This window comes from Xiphophorus maculatus, chromosome 18 (assembly GCF_002775205.1).
Source record: "Xiphophorus maculatus strain JP 163 A chromosome 18, X_maculatus-5.0-male, whole genome shotgun sequence".
Classification (NCBI taxonomy): domain Eukaryota; kingdom Metazoa; phylum Chordata; class Actinopteri; order Cyprinodontiformes; family Poeciliidae; genus Xiphophorus; species Xiphophorus maculatus.
The window spans coordinates 23,958,082-23,976,888 of NC_036460.1; the positions used below are offsets into that span (position 1 = coordinate 23,958,082).

At 39.0% G+C, this 18,807-nt stretch overlaps 1 protein-coding gene across 6 annotated transcripts in view; it reads left to right on the top strand.

Moving 5' to 3' along the window:
- The first annotated feature begins 382 nt into the window (after window positions 1–382).
- LOC102237888 (syntaxin-1A-like) overlaps window positions 383–18,807 on the top strand; it is a 59,886-nt gene continuing 41,461 nt past the window's right edge. For 3 of the 6 annotated variants that reach the window (XR_002754332.1, XM_005807999.2, XM_023351258.1), the window contains exon 1: window positions 390–780. Coding sequence is in view for 5 of the 6 variants with exons in the window: in XM_005807999.2 (XP_005808056.1) it covers window positions 751–780 (30 nt within the window). In the remaining variant the exon portion in view is untranslated. Of the gene's footprint in view, window positions 781–18,807 lie in introns of all 6 variants that reach the window. The other 3 variants (XM_023351254.1, XM_023351256.1, XM_023351257.1) reach the window with 3 other exon arrangements.

The following is an 18,807-nucleotide window of genomic DNA, read 5'->3' on the forward strand; positions in this document are numbered from 1 at the left end:
GGAATCGGTGAGGAAAAAAAATAATTTTATTAGATATTTATAAACGCGTGGCTTACTGTGGTGATGCAAGAGCTAAAACTGTTACACGATGTGAAGCATGTAGACCAGTAGTGTCCAAACGTTTTCTCACTCACGCAACCATCGAGTTAGATACAAGTGAGTGTCAAGATAAAAACGAAAACCCAAAAACTAATTTTATTGTATTTTCCTATCTTGCGAGTTCAACAAGAAACACAACGCAATATTTTTTTTATAGATTCATACTTTGAATTGCCCTCTATGTAAATGTTTTTCTCGCCTGTGGCCAAAAGATGTCGCTGTTACTCACTGGAAACCACCTGGGCGTTATCCTTTAACCTGCTCAATCGATAACCTAAACAAACAAACATTCCCGTCTCAGTTCACCAAGCATGTCGTGTTTGTTGTTTTGTGAACTGATCCCAATTCCTGTTGGAGCCAAATTCACTCTAAAAAGACAAATAGTTTATTTCTGCGGATGGATTAAAAGGGGAGTTTTATGTATGTGTCTGATTGGGAATCGGCGGAAGGCCGAGCCTCACCTTAACACATAAAAGTAGTCCCTGTCTGTAAGGAGAACCGGGTTTCGGAACCTCTCCCCGCGCGTCCGGCTCGCATCATCCAGTCGGTCTCCGCCCCGTCGCTCCATCATCAGCTCACATCCAGGGGAGGGGGGGAATAGAAAAGAAACGACGGGAGCAGGAGGAACCACGTCGGTGGAAATAAGGAACCATGAAGGACCGCATGCAGGAACTTAGACATGTAAGTTTCTGCTTTATTTTTGTGCTTTTCTGCTTGTTTTTGTTCACTATCGGTGCCTGTCTGCACCTGTTCAGCCGGAGCAGAGGCGGGTTGAGTCGGAGCGCTGCTAGAGCAACAGTTGTGACTCTGAATGATGGAGGCTCACATTTGCTGTTTTATCAGAAAACCAGCGCACGTTGGGTCCAAGGGTTGTTGTGAGCGCAGATTTGGATGGAACTCAACTAGTTGTTGCTTTAGTGTTCGAGCGAATCGAGTCATGTTCTTAATTATCTTCGAAATGTGTCCTCCTCACTTTGAGTCGGTCGGTTATTGATGCGGTTTAAAGGTGAGCTTCATCAAGACTGTACAGGAGGTTCATAGAAAAGCTCATCTTTAATGCACAAAATCTCACAGTTGATTTATGTTTAGTATTTGGAGATGAAGGAAAGAGATTTAAAGTCTTTGTGCAATTATCTTGTAAAAACTGACATTAAGACAGAATGCTATATCGAATTTTGTGAATTAGTCTGTGTCCAGCTGATTAATTGTGGTTATGAACCAAATACTGGTCCCAGTTCGTCCATTTCACCTGTTACATGTCCACTGACGTACACACAGGGCCGGTCTTACGTAATGGCTTACTAGGGCTACTGTATTGGGGCCCAAGTTTTGTTATTTTTTTTTTAGTCCTAAGAGTTTAAATATACGCTATCTGTACCTAAACATACATCTAGATATATTTCATGATATTCTGAAGTCTTACGAAGAAGCACAATCTCAAAATAAATATTTTTTTAACATTTATTAGAATGACAATAACACAAATGAATAAAACCAGAGTATCAAAACACTAGTTTAATTAAATGCTAAGGAATAAAAATGAGTTTTAAGAGGCGATTTAAAATGATCCAGGCTGTGGGCAGATCTAATTTGGAAAGGAAGATTGTTCCATACAAGAGGACCAACAACAGAAAAAGCCCGATCTCCTTTCCTCTATAAATTGTCTATAAATTGTTTTATGCAATAAAGTGGATTCGCACAAGTAATAATCACTGAACACATGAAGCTGTCACAGAAAGCCATTTTAAAAATAATTAAAATCTGTCAGTATGTAAAAAAACCACCCTAACTTACAAGATTATGGTTAGCACCCTTAAACTCCATAAAAAAATGAGCATAAAACACTTTTTGAACTTCTCATTCACTTTTATCATACTAACAGAAATGTTTAAGAAGGCTTTAAAATATACAGTTGGTATCTTTTAAATTAAGTAATTTAATAAGGTGAAACTATCTAAATGAAAAATTGAAACTGTGAAATGGTAAAGCCAATCAACCAGACGTTCTGATCGTGGATAAGCAGCAGAGGACAGCTGTTGTGATCGACATGGTTATCTCAAATGATGGAAACATCAGGGAAAAGGAATGTGAGAAACTGGAGACATACCAAGAGCTCAGTCAATGATGTTATACAAATGTAATAATAGTAAATGGTTAAATTGATAACTGGGGCTTACAGAGGTTTTTTTTTTTCTACAACAAGGCCATATTTGTTGTCACATCTGACACTCTTACGTACCAAATCTAAAATATCTGCTATCAAATCGTCATGATTTACACAACAAGGTTCTTATGTCATTCGGTGAGGCCTTACTTATTAAGCAGTGGAATGAGACCTAATTTTGTTCTGACTCTAAACACTATTTGCTGACGAGTGTCTTCCACAGGGACATTTCTTATTGAGGCACTGAATGTGTATTTGTACAGAGGCCATTGTTAAATAAGTGTAATTTTTAGTAGAGCTGATTGAAACTGTTTCAATAAATTGGCTTCAAGGGAAGCAACCTAGCCTTGCCAAATGCGCATGTGAGAGTGTTTCAAGGCAGGCGTGTCTTCTTCTTCTTCTACTTCATCATGCCACGCTGCCTTCTCCTCGTTCTCCTCCTTGATGCATGCTGCTGTCTAACCAAGAAAGACAGAGAATTAGTCAAAAACCTGCTTAGCGACTGAGAAGCTCAGTCAGTATTCAGGCGTGCGTCGTGGGGAGTCGACAGCGATGATATGCCAACTGCTGATCCCATTTTCTTTCATCTTTTCTGATTGTATCGCTCATGTCTGAGACATTGCAGCCGAAGCGGCCTGCAGACAGACCTATTTTAGGCGACTCAGACCAAATGGGATTGAAGCAAATTGCAAATCACACACTGTTATTTTCCCAGCAGCTCTACATTAATATTGTTTTCCATATAGAGCTTCAGAGTTGGAGCTCGGGTTGAGTGTCTGTGGGGACAGCACAGCATAATATTGGTGAATTTATGTTTATGTAACCATCCAAACCAGCACTTAAAAACGTTTTTTTTTTTTCTTAGATTGTCTCTCTGATTAATCTTTCGCTGTCAGGCTTTTAAAGAGATGCTGAACAATGCTCATCTTTATGCTTTGTTTTTCACAAGTTTCCCCATCTTGTCGTTGTCTTTGCATGATGAAAGAAAAACAGGTTTGGCACATTTGAGGTTGGGTATAAAATAATTTAAATGAAAACCAGATTTTTAATGTGGCCGTTAGTGACAGAGGATGTAGCTTTTGCTCTCTGTCATCACTTCTTTTCTTCCTTGTGAATGTTCTCTGTGCTTGATGTTGTTTAAAATGGTGCTGAATGAGATTTGGGAGTCTGCGGAGTCCCTTGTAGAATTACACATGTCCCCATCTTAATAAAGTGAACATACAAGTGATGCTTTTTTTAATGCTCCTTAATAAAGCATCACCACAAAGCTGCAAGGAGAAAGTGATGACAGACTGAGTTTCAAATCCTAAAGGAATCCCAGCCCAGGCCGCGCCGTCACAGCATCTCCCAATAACATCACGCAACTGAGGTCATGCGAAGTGTAGGACATTTCCAACGATGCAATTCTTTTCACATTTTCTACAATCCCTGCAAATCCAATGTTAACATCTGTTTACATTTACAGACAGGCTGAATCATGTTTCTTTCTGTGCTCCTTGAACAAGGGGCAGTGGTGAAAAAGTGTAGCTCAAATATTTGAAAGTTGCAGTTATGACCGTATGACCAATCGGTGTGTAACTTGCTTATGAGGATGAAGGCATTTCAAGGGTCGGTGGTGTTTTTATGAAACTTTTTAGAAACGACACACACAACTTCAGTTTTGGAAAAAAGAGGTGCTTGCTTTTCCTAAGCTCTATAAATGGTTGTAAGGTTATCTTCACTTTTCTGGCAAATATTTTAATTATAAAATGGTGCACATGTAGTCTCTAAATGTACTTGAGGGATGAGTTTTCATCGTCGTTGGTTTTTGTGTTGCTGCTGTAATGGGCTTGTGATCTTTCCATCATCCAGGCTGGTCTTCAACCCCTGAGACCCTCAACATGACAGACTGGGACTGGAAGGATGGATTCCCTATTTACAGTGAATATAACCACGATCCATGCCAGCAAACATGGCTAATAATGTCTCCAATTATCTTCCATGCAGCTCTGTTGACAGTTGACTAACAAATCCCTGCGAGCAAACTAGAAATAATTGGCTGATTTGGACATTTCCTCAGAGTCTGAACAAAATTAGAGTTTGCCAATTAAATTTACTTGCCAGTCCCAAGTAAGCTTCATCAAGACGAATGTTTAGCTGTTGTTTTTATTTCGACATAATTGATTTTGTTGTCTCAGTTCAGGTCCTCCTGAGTCAGTACTCTGTTGCCAAATTGAAAATTTGTACACATCAATAACTTCCAGTTATTGATGTGTTGTAGTTATTGTTTCTAGAAGAGAATTGTCTCCATGCTATGTAACATAGTATCACTATACAGACAAACTGAAATAAATTATCATCTGACAAAAGTGTTCACATCCCTAAAGGTTTTAGATTTTGTCACTTTATAACATAACTTCTTCTTGTAATTTGACCGTATTGAGATATTGTTTGATAGACCAACACAAAGCAGTATGTAGTTCTGTAGAGTAGGGAACATGACAAAGGGCTCTAACATTTTCTTTACAGAATAAAAATCTTAATTTGTATTCAACCTCCTTGAGTCTTTGAAGAACGACCTTTTGCTCTTGCAGCTGTGAATCTTTTAGGATATGTCTCTACTAGCGCTGCCCATCTGGAGACTGAAATTTTTGCCCATTGTTCTCCACAAACTACGTCAAGTTCAGACAGATTGTTCTGTGCAGCATCCGAGAAAAGCAGTTTTCAAGTCTTGCTACAAATTCTACGATGGATTCAGGTCTGGACTTCTAACACATACATATGTCATAATTCACAGGTCTTTGTGTTTTTTTTTTTTTTGCCTTTGTGTTGTATTTAGAATATTTTTGAAGTTATTTGGTTTTTGTTTGGGCGTTTTGTTCTCTTCTGTGTTCTGTTCTTTGTATCTTTGTTTAGATTCCTGTTTTAGTGTTACCCTTTAGTTTTTAATTCAGTGGATCCTTTTGCATCTTGTTTAGATCGCTGCATATTCCTTTTTATGTTAAGTCATTTTACCTTTAGCTCCTCTGGTACTAACTTAGATCTACTGTATTCTAGTGATTCTGCTCACCTGGTTATGAAGCCATTAATCACCTCCCCAGAAGTTACAGACCAGTCAGATTCTTTCACCTCTCATCAGATCTTTTCATTTCCTGCCCTGTCAGTTTGCCTGTCTTCTGTGCCTGGTTGGTTTCTCTTCATCTTTTATGCAAGTTGCTTTAATTAATTTTCCTTTCCAGTGTGACACTCACCATCTTTCCTGCGTTTTGGTCCATATCCGCCACAACCCATAGCAAATATGCCATGAACAAAACGTTTGCTGTCCTGGTGAAAAGTGAACCTTGGTGAACTGTAACCAGCTTCCCTGCCGCTGCCGATTTACACATGAGGATTTGATGGTCAGGGTAATGTGTTGATCTGGCAGATAAAGGCCACAACAAGATAAAGTTTGTGGTAAGAAGTATCAAAATAAGAAAAAGTACATGAGGCGTGAGTAATGCATTCACTAAAGCAAAAAGAAGTCTGAGTTTTCCAGATTATGTTACTCATGTGTGTTCTGTGTTTGTTGTCGCGTCACACAGCGCGTTTACTCATCCGCATGTGTGTCATGTTGGCAGATATTGGGTTTGCTCATATTTATTAGGATCCAGGTTGTGCTTCAGCACTGCCCATATGCATGTAAAGCATCTTTATGAGCTCAACGCCTGCTCTTCATCGCCTCTCCCAACAGCTCCTCTTTAGCTCCGTGCCTGAAGCTGTCAGCTTCAGTAACTAACATGGTCATACAACCTCTCCTTATCAACGTGTTTCCATTGCTCCCAGTCGGCCCAGCAGTGACAGATGGCATAGATATGATGTGTTTGTTAGATCGCCTGGGAATTAAATTGATGCGGTTATTATAGATATCACACACACTACTGAAGCAGTTATAAATTCCATTGTTTATTGTTTCTTAGCGGTGAGTTATTTGCTTAGGCTGGCGTTATTAACGCTGCATGTGTAACATCTGATTCACTCTGAGTTATCTTCATTTTTATCCTAATAACTTATTCATTTTGTGGTTTTTTTATTCACTTTTATAAAAAAGTAAATAAAACATTTTCATCTCCTTAAAGTTACAGTAGATAACTTTTATAAGAATTTATTTTTTGCAAATTTGTTAAAATTGTCTACATGTTGTGTGAACACATGAAGCTCCTCTGGATCCTCCCTGTCGTCATACTGCCATCTGTAGAAATATACGCTGCTTCCAGTCAGAAACAACCAATCAGAGCCAAGGAGGAGGATCTTAGCGCGGTCAATTGTGTTTGCATACGCGCTTCTCACAGTCTCCATCTTGAGGCTGTGAGAAGCACCCGGGGTTCACCATGAGCTCACCGCTGACATTGAGAAAGTAATAGTGAACTTCAAAACAGGAAACGCTCGGATCTGTGCTAGACACTAAAGCCAAACTGATAAGCACTCATGCCATATTTAACCCTTTACAAGCAGTGGCGATAACTTCATTTGTCTTGTGAAAGTCTCTGTAATGCCTTGGATGTGTTACGGAAAACACTGATCTCTCTCAGGTTGGAAACCTATCGATGTAATCAGGCGTTGCAGTGAAATGCCTCGTCATGGTTCAGCATTATCAGGACGGCACGCTCACCAGCATATTATTCATTAACACGTAGAGGCTGCATTAATGAGCCATGAAATGGTGTGACCAAGCTGGCATCTCACCAGGGACTTGTCTGTCTTTGCAAATGAGTTGACAGCTGCAATGATATCCAGTGTCTGTTGGCTGCGAATGATTATTTCTGAAATTTGGCCCGTTGAACTGTTGTTTACAGACGATTGATTCGGGCCAGCGAGGATCCCTGTAGATGTACGAGTTATGAAATTACAGTGATTGATTTTTTTAAGGATTTGGCTGTGTTGAAGCTTCTTCCAATAAATGAGCTAATTAAGCTCCTAATATTATAAATCCGACGACAATCCTGTAATCAAACATAACCCATCTGCTGTGGGAGATTGGCTTTGGGTAATCTTGGTTCTGGCTGTTAAGATTGAATTTTTAATGTGTTGACCTCCCGCTCTCACATCATCACATAATTGATAGCAGCTGAACGGTTCGCTAGCAGAGCAGATAGAAGCTTTTTATCATGCACACTTGTTGAAGATTAAGGCTTTAAATGGTAATTATCCTCATTAGGCTCTAAGTAGGTGTTCCTGTCAGAGTCTGCAGGTGAATTTGATGAATTAAAGTCTTGAATGTTGCCAGTTGGTTTTTTGGCAGAGGCTCCTTAGTGGGATAAACATCTGCAGTCAATGAACATGAACACATTGTCTCGTGGAAAAAGCTTCAGCTGGCAGGGAATCATGGTCCGAAACGATTTTCAGTGCGATATCCGTCACCAAAATTTAGATTCAATGTGTGTCAGAAATTGGGAGTGTGCTGAATTCAAGCACTTGTTCATCCATGCATGACAATAAAACAGATAATTATCCCTTTGATAAAACAAATTATACAAAATATATAACATGATCTCTGTTATTTAAGACAAAGAGCAACAATTGTTGGCATTGCAGCTAAATTAATTCATTCTATCCTTCCACAATTGGGATTTAGATCAGAATAGTCAAATGTGTTGCTCTTAGCTATTCCTGGGTGTTTTTATCTGGGTGTTTGTGGATGACCCATGACCTTTGACCGAGGCAGAGCATACTGAAACTAGGCAGCACATTTCTCTCCAGAATACCTCGATAGTCTTGATATTCCAACTTACCTTGCACAGATTTAGTTGAACGTGTCCCTGTAGTCAAATAATTTTCAATTATTTCAAGAGGTAGTATCATTTTTGTTCACGCCCGTTTCATTAGTCTGTTTTTTTTTTTGGGGGGGGTGTTTTTTTTGTTTTTTTAATGATTCTGTTGTATCACATTTCAAAAATTTCATTGGTTAATTTTCAGTAATTTTTTAAAAAATATATACTTTTATCAGTTTCAAAGTATTTCAGTGACCGTTGTGGACTTTGGAGTGTTACCAACTATTTTGTCCACATCCACAAATGGTAAAAAAACCTACAAATTATTGTCTGTGTTGGTCTATCACTAAGTAATCCACCAAAAATACATTGAGGTTTGTTCCAAAAGTTAAAAAGACCACAGAATGTGTAAATAAATGTGTAATTAACTTTCTATTAGATTGTTAAACAACTGCTTTGTTTGGAAATGACAAATTGTTGAAAACATTTAAATCTAGAAAACAAAGCCAAGCATGCTACCTAAATAGCTGATGTTTCTGCTTAATTTAAGCCATTCATAACAAAGTGAAAATTAAGTATGTAGTACATTGTTTAATGACTAAAAAAGTTGGCAAAGTTACTGTTAATGTTAATTTCTTTAAAATGTTCCTCAGCTTCACTTCCTCCAGCCCTGTTTCTTGCATTTTATTTTCTAAGCACTCCCTTTCATTACCTCTTGCTTTTTCCTCCCACACCTTTCTACACGTTCTCCTCCATTACCACAGCATTATTGTGTTAGTAGAACATGGATCGTGTCATAATCCTTTATGGTCAGGGACTTGTAGCACGCTCCAGCTTTCCCATACTTCAGAGGGAAGTTGGAGCAGCAGATATGGGTGGAGGGAGAAAGCGGTGACAGCACATCTCTTCTTCCCAGCCTGTGATCTGCCAATAAAGTTCAATTGAGACTTTATGACATTTTCTCTCCCACTCCTGCCAAACTGAACACTGGCCAGCCTTTGTCTACTGCCTGCAGACACACAAGTCATGTTTTCGTGACTTGTGGGGACTTTACATTGACTTCCATTCATTTTCTTCAGCCTAACGCTTACCCTACCCCTAACGCCAACTGTAACCCTTACCCTAACCATAACAATCACATACCTAAACCCTAACCCCAAAACAACATTTCCCTACTTGGGGACAAAGGAAATGTCCCCACAAGGAGCAGTGGTCCCCACAACTCCACATTGTAGATAGGTCCCCACGAGGATATAAAAACCTGGTTCACTCTCACACACACGCACACACACACATGATGGAAGAGTTGGTGTATCAAAATCTTCTATCATGTGTAATTCATATAGTCACACCCCGACCCGTCGGCTAATTATGAGCTATGAAGCTGAAACGTGGGTGGGGGAGGGATCAGGACTTGGGCTGAAAGGTCACTTCTCTCATGTGAGTCTCTGTGGCACAAATAGACGTCTCTCTGACAGATTTACACCTGAAACCGACTGATATCGATTCGTGCAAAGTCAAGGTACTATCGCATTATAAGTCATTATTTAACCTTTTGCTGTGCGTCCCTTTGTAAATTTGTGTTTATGGGCTTTTAAATGGCATCACTCTGATGATTGCATTGTTAAAGGTCAGAAAGATGTGAGGAAGGTGGTGGTCAGGGGGATGAGGATTAATAAAATATTTAATTTAGCGGAAACACAGCGAAATGTTGTGACAGATGCAATATAAAATTTAAAGTCTGGACAAGCAGAAGCGTGTGCAAAGGAAGGAAAGTGATGAAGTGTGGAGGGGAGAGAAAGGTAACCTAGTCCACGGTGTGTGGCTCTACCGCGATAATGATTCTGTAGTCAAGCTCCACTCTGTAGGAAGGAGGTGTCAAAACGACAGGTGAGGTGGATAAGAAAGAGAAGATAATTAAAGGAGAAGGACACAGAGAGAGCAACAGGAAATTGTTAGGCATTCTGTAACTATGCAGGAGTCTTAAAATGAGAAGTAATTCACAGTAACTGTCACAAAAACGGCAGGATGTTCAGTTCAGTTTTTTGACAGAGTGCCAGTTCACAGCAGATGTAAGGGACTTTAAGAAACAAACAGATCCTGTTCACACCTACAACTACAAAATCAGACTGATCTAGTCCAAGGCAGATTCTAATTTAATTGCATACATCCCACATGCAACCAAAACTCACACTGTCAATTAGTAGGAAGTTACGTGAGGAAGCCCAGACAGATAAATTTAGTCATTGACTTTGCAGCCATCCTGACTTCTGTAAAAGTTAAAGTTGAACAGATGATTTGCACCAATCCCTCCTGAGTAAGATAATTGCATCAAATCGTTGACTCTGCAGGAATCCCTCTTCCTCTTTCTGAGCAAGCAGTTGGCTACAGTGGCAATCCTTCCACCTGGCTAAGCATGTGGTAAAAATGGACAGTTAATTTCCTGGAGTCTCTGACTTTGCAGAAACTGTAAATCCTGGGAGAACATGTGACAACAGCGGACAGATGGAGGCGTTGAGTCATTGACTCTGCAGTAATCCCTGTTTCTGAGTAAGCATGTGGACACAGTGGACAGATGAAAGCATGAAATCTTCGATTTTTCAGCAGTTCTTCCACCTGATTAATCATGTGGTAGCATATAGGTGATTGCATTGGGTCATTGACTAATGAGCTTTGTGACCATTTTTTTTTTCTTGTAGCTCAGAACTGCTTTGCATTGTGTCTTTGAGAACTGTAATTAATTGCATTCAAATGATTTGTTTCCTATTTGTAATACTCTTACGGGTCTTTAGTTACTTACAGTAGAAGAGGCTTAAAAATGCAAGACAGCCTCTTCTGTTGTCGTCATTGCAACCAGCGCACTTCACTGGAAATAAATCTCAATTATCCCTTCAGTATCTCTGTGATCTCCGTTTACTTGAACGAAAACATCTCTGTTTAAAAACTTGGACATGTGCATGGCTAAAACAAGTTCGAGTTTAAAATTAGATGGAAAAAGTCAGAGGAAATTACAGTATGTCATAAATCAATTTTTAGAAAAAGAGGGAATTCAGTTAGTATTTTTCCAGACGAATGATTCATAGCTTCTTCTTCAACATGGCTGCTGTTTGTATTTAAAGAAAAGGATTAAATTGTTTTATTTTTTTTCATGTTTCTGTTTTGTTTTAAATAATAAACAATAAAAACTTAAGATGATATGGATGGATAAGAGAATCTGTTTAATAGGCAGTGAGCAATCAGTACAGCTGCTGTACATTCAGTTTGACTCAATCTAGTCATAACATTTTTAAATTTAACAATCATTTTTGCTTTTAATTAATATTTCTCAGACATCTTCTGTTTTATTTAGCACTAAGTATATTTAACTTTTTGCCTTTCATTATTTTACTTTATTGCTGTTCTTTATTCATAAATGTTTGGTTTAAAGTCAAAGTCTTCTGCTCCAAGATTTTACAATAATTTGACACACAGAGAAACAAAAACCTTCTTACTTTTAGATTCTACAGAAGATATTTCTCTGCATAGTTCTCAGTGATTCTGCATAAAGCAAAAATAGATAAATAAAAATAAATAAACCGCTTTAGCTCCTTTTCTCCTCTCAGATACAGAAACTAATCATTAGTGTACTCTCTGAACGACAGACACTTGTGGCTTTCCTCTGCTGACGATGTCGTAACAGGGAGAACAGTAATGAGACAGGAACTGAGCGAGTTTTACACTCGGCTGGTCTTCTCCTGGCTCACTCCATCACTGCCCGTGTCCGCTCATCAGCCGCGCTGCCTCTCCAGTTGTATAATTTCCAGGTTTCAATCAACCTACACTCTGTCCTCCTCCTCCGCCAGCCAGTCATTCACTCTGACAGGTCCTCTGTCAGTCGGCTGATGATTCGTGGTTTCTAAGTGTTAGCATCGTCTCTGGGCTGCCAGTGTGCCTTTTTGTCAGAATACTGAACGGAGAATTAAATCTTAGGTTACACTGAGTCACTTCTACAGTTAGTAATCGATTATTCTGCCGATTTATCGAGTCCTTGGGTAAGAATATTGACATTCTGCAGATTTTTCATCTAACTACTTAAACCTGTTTGGCGCAATATTAGAAATACACAAAAAAAGGCAAGTAGCATTTCTTTTTTAAATATGAAAATAAGCGTTTTATTGCCCAAAATGCAGTAGGAAAGTGAAACAGCAGTGAAAGGAATCAGGTATGTGAGCTGCTGCTGCTGTGCATGTCGTTCTGTGAAAAGATGTGCTTGATTATTAGCCAGTGATATTGGTGAAATATGGACTGTTAATGACTCATAACAATCTGTTCATGTTAGCTGCAGCTTTATAATAATGAGCACATGAATGTCTCTCCAGCTGAATGCTGCATTAAAGAGGCTGCATTATATTAAAGCAACCTTTTTGAGATTTTCATCATGTTATATTATTTCCTCATCAAAAAACATCTCGTGTTGTCTTGACTCATTTAAGCACATTTGTGAAATCCTTTAATCTCCCGTAGCAACCATTCAGCTGTTCAAAACGTGAACGTGAACCCAGCTCTGCCTTTGAGGCGCAGCTCATCCTCAGAGCTGCAGTTTCCAGGTCAAGTTTTCGCCTCACAGAGCAGCCCTACCCAGCAGCGCCCAGCTCCTTCAGACTAGCCAGCAGCAATCAGCAAACACCTGGTAGAATCTGCTGAGCTCATTATGCGAGCTACCTCTCAACTTTAAAGGGTTAATAGAGGAGTAATGTGACAATGTCCTGAAAACAGAGTTTCAGAAAGAACAGGTTTCTTAAAGCTACAGAGATCCCATTTCAAGGTGTGCAATTCATTTCATTTTTTTATTTTTCATATATAGAAAATTTTCTTAAACAACTTAAGCTAACATAGTTACTTGATTTGCTGTAAAATGGCACAATATGGCTGAAAAACACATAATACCTCCCCTTTACTTTAGCTTGTTTACGAATCAAAATAAACAAAACTGACCGTCAGGTTCTCTCGCTGTTAATGGTCAAATACCCAATTCCAGCAGCGTATATCAAAATAAAAACATTTTGTATTTAAGGCATTGTTCAACACTTTAAATTATTTACTACTCTTTGTCTCATTGGTTTAGATGCTGAGGATGTGATGACAAAATATTCAGTCGTTAGAGAAATTAGGCTTGATTGTGAATTGAGGTGAAACTCTTGAGACTTGAAACCACCGTGAAACTGCTATAGCATTTTTAAAAAATAAAAATAAATAATAATAATAATAATACCAACAGTTTAACATTGTGGTGGTATAGGAATAGAACCATGATCTCATGAGGTCATGCAGCCATCGGTCCCCGGCCTTAAGCTCATGCAGGGACAGTGATCTGAAGCGGTTTTAAGGAGCTGAAAAAACCCAAAACAAGATGATGTTTTCATTGTCCCAGTCAAAGTCCAGGCTTTACACGTTATGTTTCTTGATTGTCACGAAAGACGGCACAACCAGTTATTAACACCATCATGAGCAGTCAGAGCGTTTTCATATAAGGTCGAGTGTATTTGGATCACTGTTTCCTTTGCAAAAATTAACTCATAATTTTTTTTGAATATTCATAAACATTCATGACAAAACAAAAAACAGAAGAGATCTGTAAAGGGGCAAATGAGATTAGTTTTCTTAGCACCTGAGGCAGTTATGTGATGGTGATCATCTGCGGATACAAATGGTTCAGTTTAAACTGCATGTCACTGTTATCAAGAAGATTGAAATACTTGGACCTTAACGAGCGCCGCACAAAGACAACATAAAATTTCTGTATTTCCTGTCTTTCTAATAGCGACATGCGCATCTATAACCTGAGGATTCCTGTGTAAGCACAGAAGAAATCTCTCTCCCTGCCTTGTGATTTTAAACTTGGTTATTTTCACATCGCTTGCCTGTGCAGCTGACGGTTTATTTATGAGTCCGACTGCAGGATGCTGCTTCAACCGGCTCTCATACAGAGATGCCAGAAACAGGTCGGCTTTTAAAACTGGAAATACAAAAAGGACAGCGAAGAACTGCAGTTGTGTGTCTTTTCCCCTCTGCAGGAGCTGTGTCTCGTCTGTTATCACATGCAACTCTGAGATTACTGTTGGTAAGCACAGAGCTGCTTTATTCAGCAGCTCCCTGCGTCTCTCTGGGTTCTTGTTGCACCTTGTGTGACACTTTCACAGCTTTCAGTAATTGTTGTGTTGCAGTATTTTTCCCTCATTTGTGCCTTCTGATAGAAATTCGTACTTCTTATATATCTTGCTAAGCCTGGTCTGCTTTATCTTCCACTCTCCCAGTCTTGTTGTCCTTCCACTGGCTCCCAGTAGCTCAGACTTTAAAATATTTCTGTTAGTTTATAAATCACTGAACGACTCTGCACCAAAATACAGTAAAAATCTGCTGTTGTATCAACCGTCCAGACATCTCAGGTCTTCTGGTTCTGGGGATTCAGAACCAGAACCTAACATGGAGAAGCAGCATTCAGCTTTTATGCACCACATATCTGGAACAAAACCTCCAGAAAACTGCAAAACAGCTGAAACACTGAGTTCTTTTAAATCAAGACTAAAACCTCACCTGTGTAGAGTTGCTTGTGAACCTTAATAAATGGAGCATTGACCAACATATTGGATTTGTGTTGATGATTTTGATTACGGCACTCGACAAAATTGTTACTGGTTTCTCAGTTGGTGACTCTTATGTTGGTTTTATGACTTTTTGTCTTTGTGTTTTTATGACATAAAAACACTTTGAACCGGCTTTGTTGCTGCCCAACACAAATCAACTTGGTTGATTGAATGGAATAAACTTATTTTCAATCTTTCTGCATGCTCTGGATGTGTGGGCACCTCTGTCTTCATGGAAAGACTTCCCTGCTGCTGCAAAACTCTCCAATCTAACGAACGGCGCAATCGAGCGACAGCATCACCTGCCGCTGGGACGTCGCGCCCGAGCATGAGCCCAGAGGGGGAGTGCATTTTATGGGACCGGCTCGTTTATAAACCTTGTTTTCTTTTTGTGTGTGTGTGCGTGCCATCTGCTGCGTATTATAAGTGTGTCATCTGTGATGTGTAGATGTATGTTTTTGTGTCTGGCTCAGAGCATCTGTTGTGTGTGGACAGTAAAGTCTGTGGGCTGAGTGGAGAGTGTGGCGCGGAGGGCCTCCGCAGACTCTTTTTGGCTCAGCGGGAGCTCCAGATCTGGGTGGGAGGTGGAGACTCCGGGGGTGGCGACTTTGCTGCCGTTGGTTGACCGAAAATAAAAAAGAAAAAGAAAATGAAAACAGACCAGAACCCTTATCTCTCTGCAGGGGATACAGCATCCCTCTGTGGAGGCTGAACAGCACTCTCTCAGCCTATTCTGAGTGCCTGCTTGTTTTCCTCCTCTGCATCCTGCTGCTGCAGCCTTTACAGCGTTCGCCCCGCTTTGTGCAGAACCACCATTGGGACAGAACCGCAGCTGAAGTGAAAAAGCAGCAGGTCCTACTCCTCGATGTATGTCAGCGTTGAATATTAACTCCCTCGGATATTTGTATCCCGAGGTTATTTAAGGAGGGTTTCTGCCGTGAATATAAACTGTTTTCACAAGTTTTTAAAAAAAAAAAGTTTGTGTTGGGTTAAATATATCTTGAGTGGGCCCAAACAATAGAGTGATAACAGTGGCTCTGTGTTCATCTCACTAAGATTTGTGCCAACTATCTCAGCATCTCCCGCTAAACCTGGTTCACAACATTTTTTTTCTCCTCTTGTCTGTGTTTTTAACTCGTCTCCTCATTGTGCCTCATTTCTTTTTCCCTTCTGGTCATCTCCGTCAGCTATTCTCTTGTTAAAGCCCAACACAGAGGAAGATGCTAATTAAAAGCACAAAATGATTTTCATTCACTGTTTTTTCGCACAGCAAAGAACCTGACAAAGATACGTTTCCAGCATATTTTCTTGTACGTTACAACTGATTAACTTTTTTTTTATAAGGCACATTTTTCAATTTTGTCATGAATGTTGAGAAAATATTGATGGCAGTTTTAGACAGAAGAATTAAATAACCCCCAAGCTTTTATTTGAACAGAAGTTAAAGGTGAAGTATTATGTAAAGTTGACTTTTTTGAGCTTTACATTGAGTTATTCCTTCATTAAAAACACACCCAGAGTGTTGCATAGATTTTTTTTTTTTTTACATGTTTGATGAATCCTTTAATCTCCCATGGCAACCATTCGGGAATGCCTAAAAGCTTGGTCTCACCGAGTGCCGCCGATTCCCACCAAGTTTGGACCTGCAGCCTCACAGAGCGCCCCTCCCTCATCACTCAGCTCCTCCAGACTAGTGGCAGCATCATTTAGCAAACACCTGGTGGAGCAACACATCTGCTGAGCTTATAAGAATGGTCATAAATGGCATCATGGAGAAGCATTGGTGTGATGACATACTGAAGGAAGATCTGGAGCTTCTTAAAGAGACAAAGGCCAATTTCAAGGCTTTAATTGCATAGTGAGATTTCTTTTAAGGTCAAATTTTATATATATATATATATATATATATATATATGACACATGTGAAATTAATGTAGAAAGTTACAAGTTGTTGGGCAAAAAAATATTCTTCTGCTGCCTCATTATGTTATTTTATGTTTTTTATTTCTGTAATACCCCTAATGTTCCGTTATAATCTAAAGCGCTCAATGCTTGTTTTTTCACCATTATCAACATTAAAAGCACATTTAGTTTAATTCATTAAAATGAATTTGACAGAAGTGTTTAAAATGCTCCAATATTTAGAAAACAACCAAAATGTCATACAGTACATTCAGCAGGAAGACATTTACATCCGTATGCTTACAAACGAGTCTGCGTGTATTAAACAGCTGTAGATTAACGTTGCATAGACTGGATAACTCTTCCCATCAGATATTTGTTTATCTGCCTCATTTGATTGTAAGCTTTATGTCTCCCAGTGAATGTAATGCATTCACTTTCCTGCCTTTGTCTGGGTGAATGGAGCAGCCAGCATACGATCTAGAAGCTCATAATAATAATAATTTGATAATGACGTCTCTACATCTGTGTGTTTAAAATATTGATTGAACTTAATGCTTGAAAGAGACGAGAGAGTACTCTCAGGAAAAGGCCTCTGGATACATCCACAGCTACATCTGAAGCTCTTACTGAGTCGCTCCTCTAACTGGGGCTCACGTGAAAATCCTCTCACTTTAGCGGATCAGATTTCACTGATTCCCCTTTTTACTGAAGTGAAGATTTGGAAAGAAATCGCAGACGTAGGTGGGTTAGAGTTGGCTTCTGTTAAATTCCCGAATAAAATGAAGGAACACGAGGCAGAAAAAAAAAGATGAAAAGTGCAGCCTGACGTTACAATGTTGATAAACAAATGGATCTCATAATGGGCATGTGAATTAGTTTGACAGTGGCTAAATGAATGAGATGAAGCCACATGAGATCCCTGCTAATGCAGCATAATGGCTGATGTGTGATTAGGAATAAGCATTTATTTCATGATGAATCACTGGCTACATGATGGGAAATTAGAATGTTCTCCCTTATTTTCATGTTTTCTGTCTGAATTTACATGATCCATGAAAAAGACCTGTCTGATGTCGACCATGTGCTACTGTTGAGGAGGTCACATTGTGGCTGTCAGACAGGAGATTTCAGGCTTTACAGGTTTGGTAAATGACATCTAGGATATTCTGCAATAATTTGGACTCAATTTTCACTTATTTTAATTTTTGGGGGTCATAGTTTAGATGTGTTTCATCTTCAGCATGTCATTACATCCTAATGATCCTTTCCTTTATCCAGGTACTGGAGTTAGACTTGGTTGAGAGAAGGATTGTGAGACTTTTTTGTTATATGTCCCTTTTAGCTAATTCAACCAACCAGACACCACTCCTTTCTCCCACTTGCAGCTCCACAATATTTATCCTGTTGTGGCAGGTTAAGGTTGCAATATTTTAAAATCATCACGAAGGATCCTGAATGCCTCTTGGTTCCCTGAAACCAAGATTTAAAACCGCCCTAGTCAGCGCACAACGAGGCCGTAACTCAGGTTTTATGAAACATTAGAATATATCTGAGACATTTCTAGTTTTCCTCCAAATTTAGCTAAAGTCTCATTAGCATCTCCTTTACATGAGACCAGTATTGTTCAGCATATTTTTTTTTGATGTACTGACACCACACATTCTTACTACCAAACATTTATCATATTACTGAACTTTTAGACTTTTACACTAGAAGGTAGTTGCTTTAATCTCAGTCGACTGCAAGTTTCAGCAGAAATTAGCTGTGATTTTGACATACAGGCTGAACAATAAAATGTACTCAAAGCCTAACATCAAATCGTTAAATCAGTTTCTGCAGTTAGGAGAGAAAGTGCTTAGGTTGGTATGGGCTCAGTATCTGCAGTGAAGCAGGTCAACATGGGCTGAAAGGCCACTCAGAGAAGAAGAAGACAATACTCCAAAAAGCTTGGATTGCAGTTTGGAAATTAGAAACAAAAATCTTAATTTCTGCAGAAATACTCTTACAAACTATTGTGAGCCGCTTGAGGAAGGAAACAGAACTCAAGCACTGAGGAAATGTATGTTGATTTTTGAGTCTAATAAAAATATTTAAAAATCTCTATAAAAAAAACCTCTCATTATCCTGATGTGTGGAAAAAACTTTGGGCAATAATACTGACCTAAAACACTTTAGTCTAATTTAATGTCACAAAGAAGAGAAAAATTTTTGCATTTCTTCTTTTTTTAATTGTGTGTAAATATCAACTTTCTACAGTTATGTGTTAAGGGAGATGTAAAAAAAAAAGAAC